An 18,463-nucleotide genomic window follows, 5' to 3' on the forward strand; every position below is an offset into this window, starting at 1 on the left:
TGGGTTTATCTCAGAAGGTTTCATTTCATCACCTTCAGTCTTGAAAGATTTCTCCTTGACAGAGAATTCTAGATTACGCGTTTTGGGGTTTTTCCAGCATGCTAGCAGATACTGTCTTCCAGTCTCCACTGTTCCTCAGCACGAGTCAGCTGTCACTCTTACTTGGGGGAGGACACTGTGACATGTGTTTATTCTCCCCTCTTCCTGGCTGCTTTGCCTTTAACCTTTTAGTTCTACCATGATGTGTTTAGTTCAGTGGGGGTTTCTTGGTAAATTAGAACAATGTGTTTATCCTGCTGGGGTCAGACTTCCTTGGTTCTGTGAGGTTATTGTTTTGGGACAAATGTGGGTAATTTGGGGCCAATATTTATTCAAATCACCTCCATACTGCTCTTTCTCCTCTCTTTCTGAAGCACCAACAGCACGTATGTTGACTTCCTGCTCCCCTTCCACGGATCTGTAAGTCTCTCTCTTTCTAAGCATTCATTTCCAATCATATTCTCCTGACGTCAGGTTCACCGATCTTTTCCCTGTCGCGCTACACTGCTGTTAACTGCACTAATGGTTTTCCTTATGTTTGCTAGACACAGTTTACATACAGTAAAACTCACCCTTTTAAGTGTACAGCCGTATTAGGTCTGACAAACGCAAATAATCATGCAATCACCACAGTAAAGACACAGAAGAGTTCCATTACCCCCCAACATTTCCTCATGCCCCTTTGTAATCAACCCTCCCCACCTCCACAACCCCCTTCACCAACCAGCCAAACACTGATCTGTTTTCTATCTCTATACAGTTGCTTTTCCAGAATGTCATAATGGGACCACTGCCCCTGAGTATGGCTTGTTTCACTTAGCATCATGCATTAGAGATTCATTCCCGTTGCTGCATGGATTAGAGCACACTCCTTTCTATTGCTGAGGAGTATTCCATTGTGTGGATGTACCGCGGTTGTTTATTCACTCACCAGTTGAAGGACAAGTGGGTTGTTCCCAGTTTGGGGTGATTATAACTAAAGCAGCTGAATATTCTCACACAGATTCCTATGTGAGCGTATTTTCATCTTACTTGGATTGCTGAGTTGTATGGTAAGTGTATGCTTAGTTTTATAAGAAATCACCAAACTGTGTTCCAAAGAGGTTATATCACTTTTCATTCTTAAAAAAGTGTATGAAAGTTGCAACTGCTTTCTATTTTTACCAGTATATGGTATTTTTAGCTTTTAGTTTTAGTTTTAGTTTTTTTTAATTTCAGCCATTCTAATAGGCATCTAGGTATCTCACTGTCATTTAAATTACATTTCTGTAATCGCTAATGATATTGAGCAACTTCTCATGTACTTTTTGCCGTCCATATATCTTCTTTGATTAAATAGATAAATGTAAACACTTTGCCCATTTAAAAAAATGAGCTGTTCTATCTATCTATCTATCTATCTATCTATCTATCTATCTATCTATCTAGTCCATTATTAGGTATGTGTTTTGCAAATATTTTCTCTCCAGTCCATGGCACTTTTTAAAAAATTCTTTTAACAGTGTTGTGTGACAGCAGACATTCTGAGCTCTTAAAAAGTCTGTCATTGATTTTTTTCTCCTTTAAAGGATCGTGCTCTTATGGTTGCATTTAAGAAATCTTTGGCTAGGTCACAAACTTTTTCTGTTTTCTAGTAAAACTTTTTTAGTTTTGGATTTTACATTTACATCCATTATCCATTTTGAGTAAACATTTTTATACTGTATTAACATGAATTAAGGGTTCTTTTTGATATTTTTGAATATTTATGTCCAATTATGCCTGTACTTTTATCATTTTTCCATTGAATTGTTTGTGCAACTATGATAAGATCAATTGGACACATCTGGAAGGGTCTATTTCTGGACTATATTCTGTTCCATTGCTCTATACCCTTTCGACAATACTACACTGTCTCGATTATATGCTTTAATACTATATTTTATAATTAAGTCCTGAGACCAGGAAGAATGAGAGTTATAAAATTCTTTTCAAAAATGCTTTGAGTATTTTGTTTCATTAGTTTTTTCATTAATTTTAGATTCAGCTTGTCAATTTATATAAAAAATTCTGCTGCTTGGGCACCTGGGTGGCTCAGTGGTTGAACATCTGTCTTTTGCTTAAGTCATGATCCTGGGGTCCTGGGATTGAGTCCCACCTACATCAGGCTCCCCACAGGGAGCATGCTTTCCCTCTGCCTATGTCTCTGCCTCTCTGTCTCTCATGAATAAATAAATAAAACCTTTAAAAAATTTTTTTCAAATAAAAAATAATTTAAAAATTCTTCTAGGATTTTTGTTGGGCTTGTGAATTTATAGATCAACCATGGAGAATTGACATCTTTATTATACTGAGTGTCTAATTCCTGCTACCAAATTTCTATTTATTAAGGTCTTCTTTCTTTTATTAAGTGTTTAGCTGTTTTTAGCCATTCAAAATCTTGCACATGGGGATCCCTGGGTGGCGCAGCGGTTTGGCGCCTGCCTTTGGCCCAGGGCGCGATCCCGGAGACCCAGGATCGAATCCCACATCGGGCTCCCGGTGCATGGAGCCTGCTTCTCCCTCTGCCTGTGTCTGCCTCTCTCTCTCTCTCTCTCTCTCTCTGTGACTATCATAAATAAATAAAAATTTAAAAAAAATCTTGCACATGTGTTATTAGATTCATACACAAGTATTTATACAAGTTTGAAGTTGTAAATGGTACTTAAAATTTTTGTTTCTAATAGTTTACTGCCAGTATGTAAACATATAGTTGCTTTCTATACATTGATCTTGTGTCTTGCAAACTTGCTAAAACTTCAGTATTTCAAATCTTCTAAATAATCACCTCAAGCATTTTATTTTATTTCTTTCTTTCCAGTATGCTCCTATTTCTATCTCTTGCTGAAGGTTGAATATGATACAATGCTGAATACAGTGGTGAGAGTAGATATACTTGTCTTCTTCCTACCTTAGGGGGAAATAAATTCATCTTTCTTCATTAAATATAATGCTAGCTGTGGCATTTTTATCAGATTGAGATAGTTCTGTTTGATTCCTAGTTTGCTGAGAAATGTTATCATGAAAAGATGATTAGTCAGCTGCCTTTTTTTAAACTTCTATTAAGATGATCATGTGTAGTTTTTCCCCTTCCATATAGTCTTGAGACGATAGATTGCACTGACAAATATTTGAATATGAATCAACCCTGCATTCATGGAATAAACCTTACTTGATTATGATGCATTTTTCTTTTCATATATGAGAGAATTTGATTTGTTAACATTTTGTAAAGGAGTTTTGGTTCTATCTTTATTATGGATATTACTTGTAATTTTCTTGCAAGGTTTTTGTTTGGTTTTAAAATCAGGGCAATGCTGTCCTCACAAAATGAACTGAGAAGTAGTCTCTCTCTTGTATTTTCTTGAAAAGTTCGTACAAAGCTATTATTTATTCCTTCATATTTGGCAGAAATCCCCAGTGAGGATATAGGATCTAAATAATTCTTTTTGTGAGAGGTTTCAGTTGTCAAATTTATAGGCATAAAGTTGTTCCCTTATTATTTTTTAAATGTCTGCAAGATATTTAGTGATGTCCTCTTTTTCATTATTGATACTACCAATTCGTATCTTCTTTTTTCTTGTCAGCCTGGCTAAAGAGGTTTATTCATTTTATTGACCTTCTCCAAGAGCCACAGGTTGGTTTTACTGATTCTCTCCATTTTTTTTTTCCTTTTAGTTTTGTTCATTTCCTCCTTTATTGTTTCTTTCTGTTCCTGGGTTTTGAGCTTAATTTCTTCTTTTCTAGTCTCTTCAGGTGGAAGCTTGAATCATAGGTTTGAGACTTTCTCTTTTTCTAATATAAATATTTCAGGCCATAAATATCTTTCTAAGCAATGCTTTTGCTGTATCCCACAGAGTGATATTTTGATATGTTGTGTTCTTCATTTTTTTTTCAATTCAAAACACTTTCTAATTTTCCTTGTGACCTCCCCTTTTACTCTTGGATTGGTAAGAAGTATCTTGCATAATTTTCAAATACTTGGGGCTTTTATAGAAATTTTTTATTTCTACATTCACTCCATTGTGATCTGATATAATCTGCACGATTTCAACTAAAAAAATCTTTAACTATCATATTATGATATGATAGTTAAACTACCATAGAATATGGTATTAAAGGATGTTCTATGAGAACCTGAATAGAGCAAATATTTTGCTGTCATTCAGTGGTCCCTTTCTTCCAAAAGTCAATCCCTTCCATAGTCTCTCTGCTTTTGGTCACTCTCTACATCCTTACACATTATTTTAAATATGTTTTATCCAGAGTTTATCATTCTTATTTGTGAGAGTGTTAGTCTTTTACAATTTGCTCTACCATTTCCTGTAGCCAGAACTCTCAGATTTCTTGATAAATAGAAATAGATAACAAGATAACAATAGAAACAAGATAAAACTTACTTTTAAGCCAGTTTATGCTGAGCTTTTTGATGTTTCCAGGAAAAAAAATTCCTACCTCATGCATACATACAGGAGTATTTCACAATGTATTAATTAGAATGCCAAAAACATGTATGGTAAAGGCTGGGGAGTTCTATAAATAGAACTACTTTTGAGTCACTTTGACCAACATTAAATTATATCAGGGGAGCCTTAGTGGCTCCATTGGTTAAGCGTCCAAGTCGATTTCAGCTCAAGTTGTGATCCCATGCATAGTGAGACAGAGTTCTGCACTGGGCTCCCCACTCAGTGAGGAGTCTACTGGAGATTCTCTGTCTCTCTCTCTCCTTCTGCCCCTCCCCACCCTGCTCTCCGCCACCCCCCCCCCAAATAAACCTTTAGAAAATTAAATTAGAAACCAGTTTAATGGGAGCAGCAAGCACAGGTGGCTGTTTTGTTTACTTGGTAAGTATTTACCAAATATTTCCAAAATATTTACAAATGAAGAAGGAAAGAAATGGAAATATTACCTTTACACTCAGGAGGGTTACTACTCCATTCACCATCGCCAGAACAAATAAGCTTATTGTCTCCAATAAGTGAATATTCATCTGTTCCTTGTGACTTTTCACAGCTGTAAGTTACCACTTCATTATATTCAAATTCATCCTTGTGGCTATCAGAATATTTTCCATTTTCTATTTTTCCAGGTGGCTGACACAGTATCTCTTAAAAAGTAAGAATAAAAAAGGACATGAAAGGCAGAAGGAAAGGAAATGATTATGATACCTTCAATAAATTCATTAAGGCATGAATTCAAGCTAGCTATAAATCCACTATCCATTTAGAAGAAAGTTTCTGTGAGAAAATGTATTATTCCAAATTCAAACCAGTAATGTAAACATGAAATTTTAGAAGAAAACTTTTTTTTTTGTTTTTTTTTTTTTGTTTGTTTTTTTTAAGAAAACCCGTTTTCTTAAATACTTATATAAGATCTCTATATAAAATGCCTAAGTTTATCTGGAAGGCCATTTAAGTTCTCATTATAAGAGATGCTGACAATTTATAAACAAAATCTTTTTAAAAAGAGAGAGGTGTTGACACTTTAATGAGAAAATATACTTGTGATTAAAAATAAAACTCAGTGCTAGTTGAGAAATGCTTTATAATTTTATAAGTCACTTGACACTTGAACAACGTAGGGGTTAGGAGAACTGATCTCTTCATAGTTGAAGTTCCTCATATTTCTTTTGACTCCTCCAAAATTTAAGTGCTAATAGCCTACTATTGACCAGAAGCCTTACTGAAAACAAAGAGTTAACACATATTTTATATATGTATTATATACTATATTCTTACAATAAAATAAGCTAGAGAAAAGGAAGTGTTATTAAGGAAAACATTAAGAAAATACATTTATAGTGCTGTACAGTTAAAAAAAACACAAATAAGTGGACCTGCATAGTTAAAATTTGTGTTAGGGGTCAACTGTATATTCATTCACTAAATTAGTAGTTCCCAGTATCAAGATATTACTGTCTCTTTTTACTTTAATCCTTATGTGTCTACAGTGAAATTATCCAGATACTACAAACTGAGTGATAGCACAACAGACTGAACTCAGACATCTTCCTTTAAGCCAGATTTTGAAGAGATTTGCAAATTATAAAGCAATGCCACTATTCTTTCCTTTGGAAAATTCTGCTTTTTTAATAAAAAATATGTGGCAATATTAATATGCATTGAGCTTACAGTTCTTAAAAGTGAATTAATAATTATTTTAGGGCACCTTGGGTGGCTCAGCGGTTTAAGCACCTGCCTTCTGCCCAGGTGTGATCCTGGAGTCCCAGGATCGAGTCCCACGTCAGACTCCCTGCATGGAGCCTGCTCCTCCCTCTGCCTGTGTCTCTGCCTCTCTCTATCTCTGTGTCTACCATGAATAAATAAATAAAATCTTTTTTTTTAAGTTATTTTAAAAACTTCTAATTCCATTATAATGAGTACCAGTAGACATAGCCCACATAAAGAAAAGCTCTCTGTATTTTCTAATTTTAAAGCATAAAAGGATCCCAACAACAAAATTTTAAGAACTAGTGTTCTAGATTCTAACAAAAGAATATACTTACTTGTACACAGTGGGGGATCATCACTCCAAACCACTCTATTACTGTCAGTACTAGAAATTTCACAGTATAGATTTTTTTGTCCAACTAACCGAAAACTAAATGAGAAAAGAAAAAGTTATTGGATTCGTTAGCAGTTAACAAGATGTATATAATAATGAATGCAAATTTTACATGGTTGTTTCTCTGTGCTACAGTAGTTTGTGGCAGAAATTCTTTGAAGGGCATATAATGAGAATGCTAGCAGTATCTGTAATTTAACCAAAACAGAGTTTCTGCATTTAAATAAACACTGACCTAGAACTAAGACATCTAAATAAATCTGTCCTGTCAGTCTGGTCACTTTGCTATTTCCAGGATTCACCTTATACATTTACTTCTATGCCTATGCTCCTGTCATTCTTCTCCGTAAGGACAACAACCAAGTAGAGAGATTAGGCCCTAGAGTTTACCTGCCTGAATCTGAGTCCCAGATCCATTACTCACTTTCTATTTGAGCTCAGGCAAGTCCCTTACTTTTTCTCTCGCTCAGCTTTCTCATCTATGCAAAGAGGATGACAGTTTATACCTCAATGGGCTGTTTTGAGGATTCGATGAGATTGCATCTGGCATATACTGAGTGCTAGGTGAGTTTTAGTTCTTACTGATGATCTTTGGAGTATCTTTCTAGGAGTAGCTCAAGAATATGCCTATTCATTATCTTCCCTGATGATTTAAATTCACAGTACTCTCTTCTCCTTCTGAGCTCTCATTGTAATGATCATGAATCACTTTATTTGGCATTTCTCATTTACTATTTTCCTTTGACAATTCTCTGTACATATTTTGTTTCTCGATATGGCAACAACTTCTCTGAGGAGAGAATATGTCTTAGATGTTTGATATTCCCTCAAAGTGCCTAGCATGCTCTATTAACTACATGTATACCTTGCTTTATTGCATTTTACTTTATTGCATTTTGCACATACTGTATTTTTTTTTTTTTACAAATTGAAGGTCTGTGGCAATTCTGCATCGTGCAAGTCTATCAGAGCTATTTTTGCAACAACATTTGCTGACTTCCTGTCTCTATGTCAACAAACTATTTTTAAACTAAGTTATGTACATTGTATTTTTTTAGAGAGAATGTTATTACACATTTAATAGACTACAGTATGGTATAAACATTAACTTTTCTAAGGACTGGGAAATCAAAAAATTATTTTCACTCACTTTTTTGCAATATTCTTTTATTGAAGTGGTCTGGAACCAAACCCCTAATCTCTGAGGTATGCCTGTACAGACAACATGCTCTAATATTTCTACTTCATCAAGTTAAAAAATAGACAATGAAATTACCTGTACACATTTCCAGTTGACATTTCCCCCAAGGCTCACTCATTATTTCTCTATTATTATGTATTAGGAGATGATTCTGGGACAATAGGAAGGTAGTAAACACCAGGAATCTATCTCCCCATCTAACAATAGTTGTACTCTAAGAATCTATGCAATGTAACTATTTTGGAACTCTGAACTCTGATGATGGCTGACAACTTCCAAGGAAAGACTTGGACAGGTAAATTGCATTGATTTCAGTCAATATCATCTTCACGCAGTGTCAGGTATGCATCTCCCACTCCCAGAAGGCAGGTGTGTATGTGTTCCCGAAGCAGCTTAGAAGCAGTTTGGGTGAGCCGGAGGGAGGGGCAAAAAGAACCCTGTCCTCCAAATATTGGGAATCTGTGCTTTTATCACTGAATTCTACTTCTGATCACAGAGAAGCAGCCAACGAGGTGGGCAGCCACTCTTGTCATATCTACCCCTAACTCTCATAAGCCTCTTTTTAACAGTCTGAAGTGACTTCCAGAGGATTCAACTTCCAATATCCTCTGCTCTCCACATCATTTTTCACCTTTTCCCTCTCAGGAGCCAGACAGTGAAGACTAAAACACTGAAGAACAACTGCATATGTGGGGGAAATTAAAAGTGAGTGTGCATGACCAGGGAAAGGCCCGAGACAACTGAAAAGACCTTCAGTTTACGTGTCAGGCTGATCCTTGGCCCAGACATGTGCTACAACAATAATATAAAAGAGCAAGTCGGGATCCCTGGGTGGCGCAGCGGTTTGGCGCCTGCCTTTGGCCCAGGGCGCGATCCTGGAGACCCGGGATCGAATCCCACATCGGGCTCCCGGTGCATGGAGCCTGCTTCTTCCTCTGCCTATGTCTCTGCCTCTCTCTCTCTCTCTCTCTCTGTGACTATCATAAATAAATTTAAAAAAAATTAAAAAAAAATAAAATAAAATAAAAGAGCAAGTCCTAGGGAAAGGGTAGAATCGGATTTCCAGAATTACATTAGTAGATTCAAATGTATAGTTCAACAAAAATTACAAGGCATAAAAAAAAGAGGTAAGTTTGGTCCATTCAAAGGAAAATGTAAATTAACAGAAATTGCCCCTAAAAGTCCTAGTAGCGGAACTACTAGACAAAGACTTTAAAATAACTGCCTTAAAGATGCTCAAAGAACTAAAGAAATGTAGAAAGTCAAGAAAACAATGTGAGAACAAAATAGAAACATCTATTAGGTGACAAAAAAACCTAAAATGAAACTTAAGTGAAATTCTGGAGTTGAAAAGTTCAATAATTGCAATGAAAAATTCATTAGAGGAATTAAATACAGATTTGAGGATGCAGGAAAAAGAACTGGCAAACTTGAAGAGAGGGCAATGGAAATTATTGAGCAGAAAGAGAAAAGACTGAAGAAAAGTAAATAGCAAAAGGGACTGCTGGGACACCAATTAGCAGACCAAGATATATACTGTAAGACTCTCAGAAGAAGATAGAAAGGGCACAGACAATATTTAAAGAAATGATTGCTGGAAACTTTCCAAATTTGACGAAAAATGTGATTATAAATATCTAAAATGCTCAACAAACTCCAAGTCAGATGAACTCAAAGAGACCCATAGTAAGACACATAATAATCAAACCTTCAAAAGACAAAGAGAGAATCTTGAAAGCTAGAAGAAAGAAGTGAATCATCACCTAAAAGGGACCCTAAATAAGATTAGCAGATTTCACATCTGGAATGTGGAGCCCATAAGACAGCGGGCTAACCGAATGTTCAAAGTATTAAAAGAAAAAAAAATCTGGCAACCAAAATTCCTTTACCCAGCAATACTGAGTCAGCTTTCAGCTCATGGTTGCCTTATACTGTGAATGGTGGCACAGTCAGCATGACGCTCTCCAAGCAGGGACCTAAACAAATGGCAGGAGTCCACAGGGTTTAGAGCCCTGAAATGGGGTCGCACTCCTGAAATAAAAATGCTGGTCACAGGCTGGGTGAGCATGGAGAGGTCGGAGACCACGGAAAAAGGAGGAATTGACTGCTTTTCCCTGAAGGTGTCCTGAGGAGTGGGCCCTCCAGCTAGGGGCTGGAGATAGGGAGGCTAACATTTTCATTCTCATCCTCTAACACGATATGGAAAGCCTTCCAGAAACAAAGCCATACAGAGCAATCTGGAATAGATTACTTAGCCTGGATCCCTGGCAAGGGTGGTACAATTCTGCCTTAGAGAAAGAAATATGAGAATCAATGCAACAGGCCCCTCCCCTAGAAGATCAGCAAGCACATCCAGCCAAGACAAAATTTACCCATCACTGAGAACTGTAAAACTCCAGTGCTAGGGGAAAATAGGACATAGAATTCAGTCTTTTCCCCAAGATTCTTTAGTCTTTCAATTTTAATTCTTTTCTCTTTCCTCTTACAATAAATTTCTTATTTTATGAACTCTTTTTTTTTTACAGGATCTTCTTTAATTTTCATCCAAAATACACCTAGAATCTAGTGTATGCCTCTGTTCTCTTCATCTTTCTGATTATATTCTTTTTTCCACTTTTTTGTTGTTTTTTTTGTTGCTGTTGTTTTCTTTTGTTAAAGTTTTTAAAAATTTTCATCTTTATAATTACTGTATATATGCAAGTTTTTCTTTTCTTTCTTCACAATTTTGAGATGTAGTTTCTCCTAAAAAAACCAACCAAAATACCCTCAGGATATAGTATATTACTCTGTTTTGTTCACCTATCTGTTTATATATTTTTTTCTGCTTGTCTTTTAATTTTCATTTTTACAGTTACATTCTATCCTTTTATTGTATTTAACTTTACTTTTGTACATATATAAGTTTTTCTTTCTTTAAAATTTGGGGATATGTTTTTCTAACAAATGGACCAAAATGGAATGCCTGGGTGGCTCAGTGGTTGAGCATCTGCCTTCGGTCCAGGGCATGATCCCTGAGTTCCAGGATCGAGTCCCACATCGGGCTCCCTGCAGGGAGCCTGCTTCTCCCTCTGCCTATGTCTCTGCCTCTCTCTCTCTCATGAATAAATAAAATCTTTTAAAAACAAACAAACAAAAAACAAAAAAAAACAAATGGACCAAAATACAGGATCCACTGTATTGCTCTATTCTCCCCAACCTTCTTTTTTCTTAAAAAAATATTTATTTATTTATTTATTTATTTATTTATTTATTTATTTATTTATTGGTTTCAAAGCTCTTCTGATTTGTTTAGTGTGTATTTCTCTGGGGCTGTTGTTGCCATTTTAGTATTTTGTTCTCTCACTCATTTATTCATCCATGCACAGAATGACAAGATGGAAAAACTTACCTCAAAAAAGAGAACAAGAGGCAGTACTGACTACCAGGGACCTAATCAGTATGGACATATATAAGATGTCAGAACTAGAGTTCAGAATAATGATTATAAAGATACTAGTTGGGCTTGAAAAAAGCAGAGAAGACATTAGAGAGTCAAAATCAAAAAGCCTATTAATGAGATGCGATAAAAAATAGAGGCTCTAGCTGCTAAGATAAATAAGGCAGAAGAGAGAATTAGTGATATAGAAGACAAAATGATGGAGACTACTGTAGTTGAGAAAGAGAAAAACAACTACTGGATCACGAGGGGAGAATCTGAGAGATAAATGATAACATAAAGCAAAACAATATTAGAATAATTTGGACCCCAGAAGAGTAAAGAGAAAGAGGGGCAGAAGGTATATTGGAGTTAATTATAGTGGAGAGCTTCCCTAATCTGAGGAAGAAAGCAGACATCCAAGTTCAGCAGGCACAGAGAACCCCTTAAAAATCAATAAAAATAGGTCAACACCCCAAAAATAATAGTGAAACTTGCAAATGTCAGAGACAAAGAAAATCCTGAAAGCAACTCAGAATAAGAGGTCCGTAAACTACAAAGGTAGAAACATTAGACTGGCAGAAGATCTACTGACAGAGACCTGGCAGGCCTGAAAGGACTGGCATGATATATTCAGGGTGCAAAGTGAAAAATATGCAGCCAAGAATACTGTATCCAGCTAGGATGTCATTCAAAATAGGAGAGATAAAAAGCTCCCAGGACAAACAGTAACTAAAAGAATTCCTGATCACCAAACCAGTCCTGCAAGAAATATGAAAAGAAATCTTTTAAGCAGAGAGCCCTAAAATCACAAAAACCAGAAAGAAACAAACACAATACAGAAAGAGTGACTTTATAGGTAATACAAAGCACCAAATTCATATCTTTCAATAATTACACTGAATGTAAATGGATTAAATATCCCAATCAAAAGACACAGGGTATCAGATTGGATAAAAAAGGAAGACCCATCAATATGCTGTCTGCAAGAGACTCTATTAGACCCAAAGACACCTCCAGATTGAAAGTGAGGAGGTGGGAAATCTATTTATCATGATAATGGACATCAAAAGAAAGCTGGAGTGGCAGTCTTTATATCAGACACATTAGATTTTAAACCAGACTATAATAAGATGAGGAAGGACATTATATCATAATCAAAGGATCTATCTAACAAGAAGATCTAACAATTATAAATATTTATGCCCCTAACATGGGAGCAACCAATTAATAATGAAACTAAAGAAATACATTAATAATAATACAACAATAGTAGGGAACTTTAACACCCAACTCACTGTTATGGACAGATCATCTAAGCAGATTAATAAGGAAACAAGGGCTTTGAATGACACACTGGACCAGATAGACTTCACAGATATATTCAGAGCTGGGTCACAAATCAGGTCTCAACTGGTACCAAAAGACTGGGATCATTCACTGCATATTTTCAGACCACAATACTTTGAAACAAACTCAGTCAAAAGGTGAAATTTGGAAATAACTCAAATACATGGAGGATAAAGGGTCAACCAGGAAATTAAAAAAGAATCTTTAAAATTCATGGAAACAAATGAAAATGAGAATCCAACTCTTCAAAACCTTTGGGATGTAGCAAAGGCATCCCCTTCACTATATACTAATAGGGATGTATATAGCAAATACAAGCCTTTCTCAAGAAACAAGAAAGGTCTCAAATACATGACCTAAATGAGCTGGAGAAAGAATAGTAAATAAAGCCTAAACCCAGCAGGAGAAGAGAATTAATAATTAGAGCAGAAATCAATGAAGGAGAAACCAAAAGAACAGTAGAACATATCAATGAAACTAAGAGCTGGATCTCTGAAAGAATCCATAAGATCAATAAACCCCTGGGCAGACTTATCAAAAAGAAAAGAAAAAGGACTCAAATAAATAAAATCATGAATGAATGAGGAGAGATCACAACCAACACCAAAGAAATACAAACAATTCTAATAACATACTATCAGCAATTATATGCCAACAAATTAGGCAATCTGGAAGAAATGGATGCATTCTTAGAAACGTATAAACTACCAAACTGAAACAGGAAGAAATAGAAAACCTGAATAGACCCATAATCAGCAAAGAAATTGAAGCAATAATCAAAAATCTCCCAAAAACAAGAGTCCAGGGCCAGATGGCTTCCCAGGGGAATTCTACCAAACATTTAAAGAAGAATTAATACTTATTCTTCTGAAGTCGTTTAAAAAAATAGAAATGGAAAGAAAACTTCCAAACTCTTTCTATGAGGCCAGCATTACACCTTGATCCCAAAACCAAAGACTCCACCAAAAAAGAGGATTAATGACCAATATCCCTGATGAAAATGGATGCCATAATTCTCACCGAGACCCCAACCAACAGGATCCAGCAGTACCTTAAATGGAGTATTCACCACAACCAAGTGGCATTTATTCCTGGGCTACAAGGGTGGTTCAACATCCACCAATCAATGTGATACACTACATAAATAAAAGAAAGGACAAGAACCATAGGATCCTCTCAAAATATGCAGAAAAAGCATTCAGCAAAGTACAGCATCCTTTCTTGATTAAAGCTCTTCAAAGTGTAGGGATAGAGGGAACATACCTCAATATCATAAAAGCCATCTATGAAAAGCCCACAAGAAATTATCATTCTCAATGGGGAAAAAAAGAACTTTTCCTCTAAGGTCAGGAACATGGCAAAAGTGTCCACTATCACCACTGTTGTTCAATACAGTGCTAGAAGTCCTAGCCTCAGCAATCAGACAACCAAAAGAAATAAAAGACGTGTGATTGGCAAAAAAGTCAAACTCTTACTCTTCACAGATGACATGATGCTCTATGTGGAAAACACAAGAATCTTCTCTGGCCACAACGGGATGAAGTTAGAAACCTATATTAAAAGGAAAACCAGCCAAAAAATAAAAAATAAAAAAATAAAAGGAAAACCAGAAAATTCACAAAATTGTGAAAATTAAACCACATGCTTTTAAACAAGCAGTGGATCAAATAAGAAATCAAAAGGGAAATCAGGAAATGCTTTTAAGTGAATGAAAATGAAAACACAGCATACCAAAACTTATGGGATACAGTAGAGCAATGCCAAGGGGAGATTTAGGACCATAAAGGCTTACCTTAAAAAATGAGAGATCTGAAATCAACAACCAAACACTACAACTAAAGGTATTAGAAAAAGAAAAACTAAACCCAAAGCTAGCAGAAGGAGGTAAGTATTAACGATTAGAGAGCAGATAAATAAAATAGAGGGGAAAAACAATACAGAAAATCAATGAAACCAAAAGTTGTTTCTTTGTAAAGATCAACCAAATTCACAAACCTTTCGTTAGATGGACTAAGAAAGAGAGAAGACTCAATTTATTGAAAAAAAAATTAAGTGGAAACATTACTATCAACTCTACAGAAATACAAAATATAATACAGTACTATGAATAATTTTATACCAGCAGGTTTGATAACAGATAAAATGGACAAATTCCTGGAAAGACAAACCTACCAAAACTAAACCATGAAGAAACAGAAAATATGAAGAGACATAACCAGTAAGGAGACTGGATCAGTAATCAAAATTCTCTCAATAAAAGCTCTAGACCTGATGTTTTCACAGGTGAATTCTACCAAACATTTAAAGAAGAAGTGATACCTATCCTCCTCAAATTTCTCCAAAAAATTCAAGAGGGAAGTCTCAAATTCATTATGTGATCAGCATTAACATGATACCAAAGCCAGACAAAGACACTACATGGAAATAAAATGATCACTGTTATATGCCCCATCAGCAGAAAGGACAAAAACTACATCATCATCTCAACTGATGCAGAAAAAGCATTTGAGAAAGTTCAACACTCTTTTATGATAAATATACTGGATGAACTAGGAAGACAAGAAAACTATCTTAGGATAATAAAGACCACTCATGAAAAACCCACACTAAATATCATATTCAATGGTGAAAAGCTGAAAGCTTTTCCTCTAAGATGAGGAACAAGTCAAGGATGCCTGCTGTTACCACTTCTATTCAACACAGTACTGGAAATTCTAGCCATAGCAGTTAGGCAAGAAAAAGAAATAAAAGACATTCAAAACATCCAAACAGGAAAGTAAGAAGTAAAATAATCAGTTTGCAGATGATGTGATCTTATCTGTAGAAAACCCCACAGATTCCACCAGAACAAATAAAAGGGTTAGTAGCACTAATAAATGAATTCAGTAAAGTAGCAGTCAATATAAAAAGTCAATTAAAAAAAAATCAGATGTAGGGCCCCTGGGTGGCTCAATTGGTTGAGCTTCTGATTCTTGATAATGGACTCAGGTCATGATCGCCGGGTTGTGAGATTAAGCCCTGCTTCAGGCTCTGCACCAAGCATACAGCCTGCTTAAGATCCTCTCTCCCTCTCTTGCTGTCGCCCACCCCCCATCCGCTACTCATATGTGCTCTCTCAAAAAAAAAAAAAAAAAAAAAACCCAAAACAAAAAAAGTCCTATACATTTCCATATTGTATTCCATTTACCCTTTAGGCGAACATTCTTCATAAATGCCCGGTGTCCCCAATATATATTATTAAGAGTCCTATGGAACAAAGGTTGTAATTCTTAAGCGCTCAGTATCTCTTTTTGAGATACTTAAACCTTTGTAGCAGTCACAAAAATCCAACTAACGAATCCTGATCAATATAATGGTCCAGGCTAACTAGGTGAATTTTGGCATGGTAACACCTTAGCATTATCTCAATATAAGAATATCTTCAGTTGGTAATTTGATCTCCCATTTCTATAAGCCCAACTTCAACTTTGAGAGTTGGTCATTTTAAATAGGGTGCATCTTGTTGGCAAAATGAAGTCATCATTGTTAATGCTTACGGTATGTTTATAGTAAATATTATAGAATTTTGCTTTTCTTCAATTTAAATTTCTTTCTACTAATTACACACCTTCTCAGTTTAAATAAAAAGCCTGAGACTTGTTAGGCTCCAAGTACTCCTTCTCATATAAAAGGACAATGAAATCAACTTTATGGGAATGCTTAAGAAGAGAAGCATAACAAAAATGGAATTGGCAATTATTTATCTTATTTATTACATTAAGGAACAACTTACCCCTCATTACAGGAATATTGAATCTTTGAACCAAAGAGCAGAGATTCATCTACGAGGACTACCTGGCCATTGCTGGGTTCTCCTGGATGTAGACATGATTTTTCTAAAAGAAAATTTTTAAATTCATTGTTTCATAGCAATTTCAAAGCATCTAAAAATGTCTAAATGTTTAAATTAGCATATTTCATAGTAATTTCAAAACATTTAAATTAAAATCAAAATTCTACATTGCTCATCTGAATTCATGAGAGTATTATTTTATTTCTTTGACTATTATAAGGCCAAACTTAAGATTCAAATTCAACCAGGTAACCAGCTTCCAAGAGAGATTTTTCAAAGTCTGAAAAACTACACTGCTATCTAAAATGTACATTCACATGAGAAAACAATCACTGTATTAGTGCAATATGCAGCCTAAAATGTGTGAAATCTCTAGAACAATAAAAAAAAAGTTTTGTACACTTACTTGTACAACCCTCCTTGAGAGGGGTCCATGTATTATCAGGCTGACAAACAGAAGACATGGGAAGGAGAGGCCTAATAGGCCTGTATCCTAGATTACAGGTAAAGAATATCGTGTCCCCAGGGTCAAAGTTCATTTTGCTAACATTTGGCTTCATAGAGATGTATGCTGGACGATCACAGGCATCTAGGGATAAGAGAATGAGAACATGAAAATGAAGGATCTTATCTCTTTCACCAACCAGGCACTATGGTCTCCCAGCAGATTGGTAATACAGAAAAAGTGGAAAAATTCTTGGTGAGATTTTAAATGATTCTTCCATGTTTTTACTCAAGTTGAGATAGTATTTGAAGATATGGCTTGCTTATTTTCAGTAACATCTTACTAGGTTTTAATTTGTTAGGGAATAAGATGGAATTTTCTTTCAACAATAAAGTGAAGAAATAAAATCATTGGTTTAGGTTTTCCCCACTTTTTTCTCAGTTCATTTCAAAACTCACCTTTCCTCTAAGAAGCCTTCTGTAGTGGGATGCCTGGGTAGCTCAGTGGTTGAGCATCTCCCTTTGGCTCAGGGCAAGATCCTGCGGTCCCAGGATCGAGCCCTGCACTGGGCTCCCTGCACGGAGCCTGCTTCTCCCTCTGCCTCTGCCTCTGCCATTCTCTCTGTGTTTCTCATGAATAAATAAATAAAATCTATTTTTTTTTTTTTTAAAAAAAGAAGCCTTCTGTAGTACACAGCACTCTGCCCTGATTCCTCTTCCATAGCCTAAGACAAACTAATGATAACTTGTCACTTCAGGCTCAGTCTCCTCACAGAAGGCAAGTTCCTAGAGGCCAGAGATCACAGATCTTCTTTTTCTACTGCACTCTGTTCTCAGTGGGTGCTTCAGAAATGCTAGAGTAACAAGGGATTATTACATAAGAATTATGTAGTTCAGAGATCAAGATAAGTAGGCATTGAAGTCTCTCATATAAGACTTCATTTTGTGTTTCATATGAGTGACTGAGCGTCTCACAAGTGAACAGACAACATTTAAATATCAAAGTTTACTACTCTGAACAGCCTTACAGGAAAAAAAAGCTTCCTTTTTGGGGCATTATTTTAAATATAATGTCATCTTCCTCTGCTGATCAAAGGATCCTTCATTCCTTCAACTAGAAATGTGATATAACCCCGTTCTAGATACAAATGAGTTACAACATTAGAAATCATGGAACCACCAAGAAAGAAATCAAGTAACAGCATGCCCCTGATTAAAAAATATAAGTATTCCTTGTTTTATGCATTCAATTTCAGTAACTACCTTGAAAGCAGATAAAGATAGAATTCCAAATACAACTTTCATATATAGTGATTTGTATGGAAAAAGAAATGTCAGTTGGATGATTTATTCGTTCAACTAATTTGAAGTATTTCTTCTTCCTCACATGTGCAGTTATAAGACATGATTTCAAAAATGTGCAGATTTTACAACTGGGTTTGCAAGCTTTATACGCTTTAATAATTGAGTGCAACATCACATTTTTACAATAAAACTGCTTTCTTGCTCAGAACACTCAATGTTTTTTTTTATCCTCTGGCTACCCTTTCTTCTCTGGCCAGTTGCAGAGATGTTCGTCTCTGGGTTGCTGCTGCAATGT

General features: G+C 35.6%; 1 protein-coding gene across 1 annotated transcript in view; it reads right to left on the reverse strand.

Annotated features, from left to right (window-relative positions):
* The window catches only part of LOC140636078 (membrane cofactor protein-like), a 45,728-nt gene that overhangs the window by 18,898 nt on the left and 8,367 nt on the right, over window positions 1-18,463 (reverse strand). Inside the window, exons 3-6 of the mRNA XM_072831547.1 lie at window positions 16,826-17,008; window positions 16,360-16,462; window positions 6,563-6,657; window positions 4,967-5,164 (exon numbers count right to left, since the gene is read on the reverse strand). Coding sequence (XP_072687648.1) covers window positions 4,967-5,164; window positions 6,563-6,657; window positions 16,360-16,462; window positions 16,826-17,008 — 579 coding nt within the window. The remainder of the gene's footprint in view (window positions 1-4,966; window positions 5,165-6,562; window positions 6,658-16,359; window positions 16,463-16,825; window positions 17,009-18,463) is intronic.

The sequence above is a fragment of the Canis lupus genome, chromosome 6 (assembly GCF_048164855.1).
Source record: "Canis lupus baileyi chromosome 6, mCanLup2.hap1, whole genome shotgun sequence".
NCBI lineage: Eukaryota > Metazoa > Chordata > Mammalia > Carnivora > Canidae > Canis > Canis lupus.